At 31.7% G+C, this 2,301-nt stretch overlaps 1 protein-coding gene across 1 annotated transcript in view; it reads left to right on the top strand.

Annotated features, from left to right (window-relative positions):
- The window catches only part of DENND1B (DENN domain containing 1B), a 219,873-nt gene that overhangs the window by 61,702 nt on the left and 155,870 nt on the right, over window positions 1-2,301 (top strand). Inside the window, exon 6 of the mRNA XM_017864615.1 lies at window positions 1,130-1,210. Coding sequence (XP_017720104.1) covers window positions 1,130-1,210 — 81 coding nt within the window. The remainder of the gene's footprint in view (window positions 1-1,129; window positions 1,211-2,301) is intronic.

The raw sequence follows: 2,301 nt of genomic DNA, 5'->3' as shown, positions 1-2,301 counted from the left end.
ATAAACAGAGTATCAATATGTTCCACAATTTTCTATGGTACACCTCATTGTTTAACAGCCCAGGAGATAAATTGTTTATTTTGCAGTCCTTCTACAAGGTAATTCTAAGACATAACCATATGAGTCTCTTTTACAAAGGGGATTGGTATTATCTACAGTATTCTCTGATACATTTTGTTGTTTAAATGATCAAGAGATAAATTGTTTATGGCTTTTCATGTTATTCTGAAGAGTATTTCAAATAGGTAGTTTTGAATGAATACTTTTGAAAGTAGTTACAGAGATCTGATTTATTAAGTTTTGGTATAAATGGATAGACAAGGCATAAGAAAGATCGTGAGAAGTCTAAGTCTCATATCCAAACTTACCAAAATTGCTAACTTCTCTGAACAATTGCCTTTTCCTTTGATTTATTCTGTCCAACATGAAAATAGAGAATAAGGATAATTATGTCTATAAAAATCTTTGTATATTTATTACTGGATTTGTAGTATGTGATGCAGAAAAATTGAGGGTGCACATCAAGGCACATTATTATTATACAAATCCTATGAAGTACATCTGCTGTATGTTTTATTTAATCCCATTTATTGTGGATCAAGTAGTGACCAGTAGCAATGTAGAAAAGAAATATTTAGAATAACCTCTATATTCCATTTTAGTGCAATAATCTTACTTAAATTGTTTCTATTCCTTAAAAATTGCTTTGGGATTTTAAAATGAAAATGGAAAATGAGAGTACTCTGTGATCTGATATAAAGTTGTATTACTATTTTTATTCAATCCTGTTGTTCTTCTGGATTTAATGATTTAGATAATTTCCTTTTATAGCATTAGTATATTTTATAATTAAGTTTTTCGAATACACATTTATACTAAATAGAAATATTGCCATTATTCTTCTGGATAAAGGAATTTAAATATGTTTTCGTATTTATTACGAAATTATATATTTGAATTATCAAATTATATATTTGAATTTCAGTTATTTGAAATGTTTCTGTGGAAAACATTTATGTAAAATATGTCAAATATGAAAAGCCACAGTAGACTATTTTATCAAGTAGTTTTAATTGCAGTTGCTTGGTATATGTTTTATTTATAAAATGTACTTTTTCTTTTGCCCTAGGAAAATGATTTGAATGAAACTCTCAAATCACTGTATAACCACCCAGTACCAAAGGCAAATTCTCCTGTAAATTTGAATGTGGTAAGTATTCAATCAGTAATTGTTTTTGGGAGTCATAGCTATGTCTCAATTTCGTTAAGAGCATGTGAACCTTCAGACAATTCTTGGCCAAGTCATCTCTGCTTCCAGGAAAACTTCATTGCTAGTACTAACATAACAAGGTGATAATATTGTGTCTTTTTAACGTGCTATAACTATCATAACTTGATATATTGGGTGTGTATTTTTATAATTTTGTTAAATTATTGAGTTTAAAAAATTTTATTATAAACTAAAAGTAACCAAATCGATGAAGATATTTCACTTTTAAGAAACATTGATTTGGCTGGGCACGGTGGTTCACGCCTGTAATCCCAGCACTTTGGGAGGCCGAGGCGAGTGGATCACGAGGTCAGGAGATTGAGACCATCCTGGCTAACACGGTGAAACCGCGTCTCTACTAAAAATACAAAACATTAGCCAGGCATGGTGGCGGGCGCCTGTAGTCCCAGCCACTGGGGAGGCTGAGGCAGGAGAATGGCATGAACCTGGGAGGCGGAGCTTGCAGTGAGCCGAGATCGCGCCACTGCACCACTGCACTCCAGCCTGGGAGACAGAGCGAGACTCCATCTCAAAAAAAAGAAAAAAAGAAGCATTGATTTTCAGGTGACATTTGTGCATAATAAAGGAATATACACACATGCTTAATAACCCTCCTAAAATGAAAACAGTACTTAGTAAGAATAGAAAATGACATATAACATATAAATATGTGATAATAATTCTGGGTGAAAAGTTTCGTCTTCTTTCACTATACATTAATGTATCTTCTGGTATTATCACAAACTACTGGAAATATGATTGAATTGCTGTTTGTCAGACAGCAAGCCTGAGATGGGATTTATTGTACTATTGAAACTTTTTAACGAAGTGTACCATCTGTGTATAAAACATTCACGTTTTGGGAGTTTTGTAAATGCCCAAAGTTCAAGATAATAAAATATGGATGTTTTTATTAATTTTCTTCATGGATTTGGCATATGGGCTAGACTATTAAAATTTATTTATATTAATTTTTTTCTTCTAAAATAGTAAACTTTTCTTAATAAAGAAAAATACAATGTTGCAAGAGA

This window comes from Rhinopithecus bieti, unplaced genomic scaffold (genome assembly GCF_001698545.2).
Source record: "Rhinopithecus bieti isolate Rb0 unplaced genomic scaffold, ASM169854v2 scaffold_74548, whole genome shotgun sequence".
In the NCBI taxonomy this organism is placed as follows: domain Eukaryota; kingdom Metazoa; phylum Chordata; class Mammalia; order Primates; family Cercopithecidae; genus Rhinopithecus; species Rhinopithecus bieti.
The sequence above is the reverse complement of the archived record's forward strand: the minus strand, read 5'-3'. Positions and strand labels throughout refer to the sequence as shown.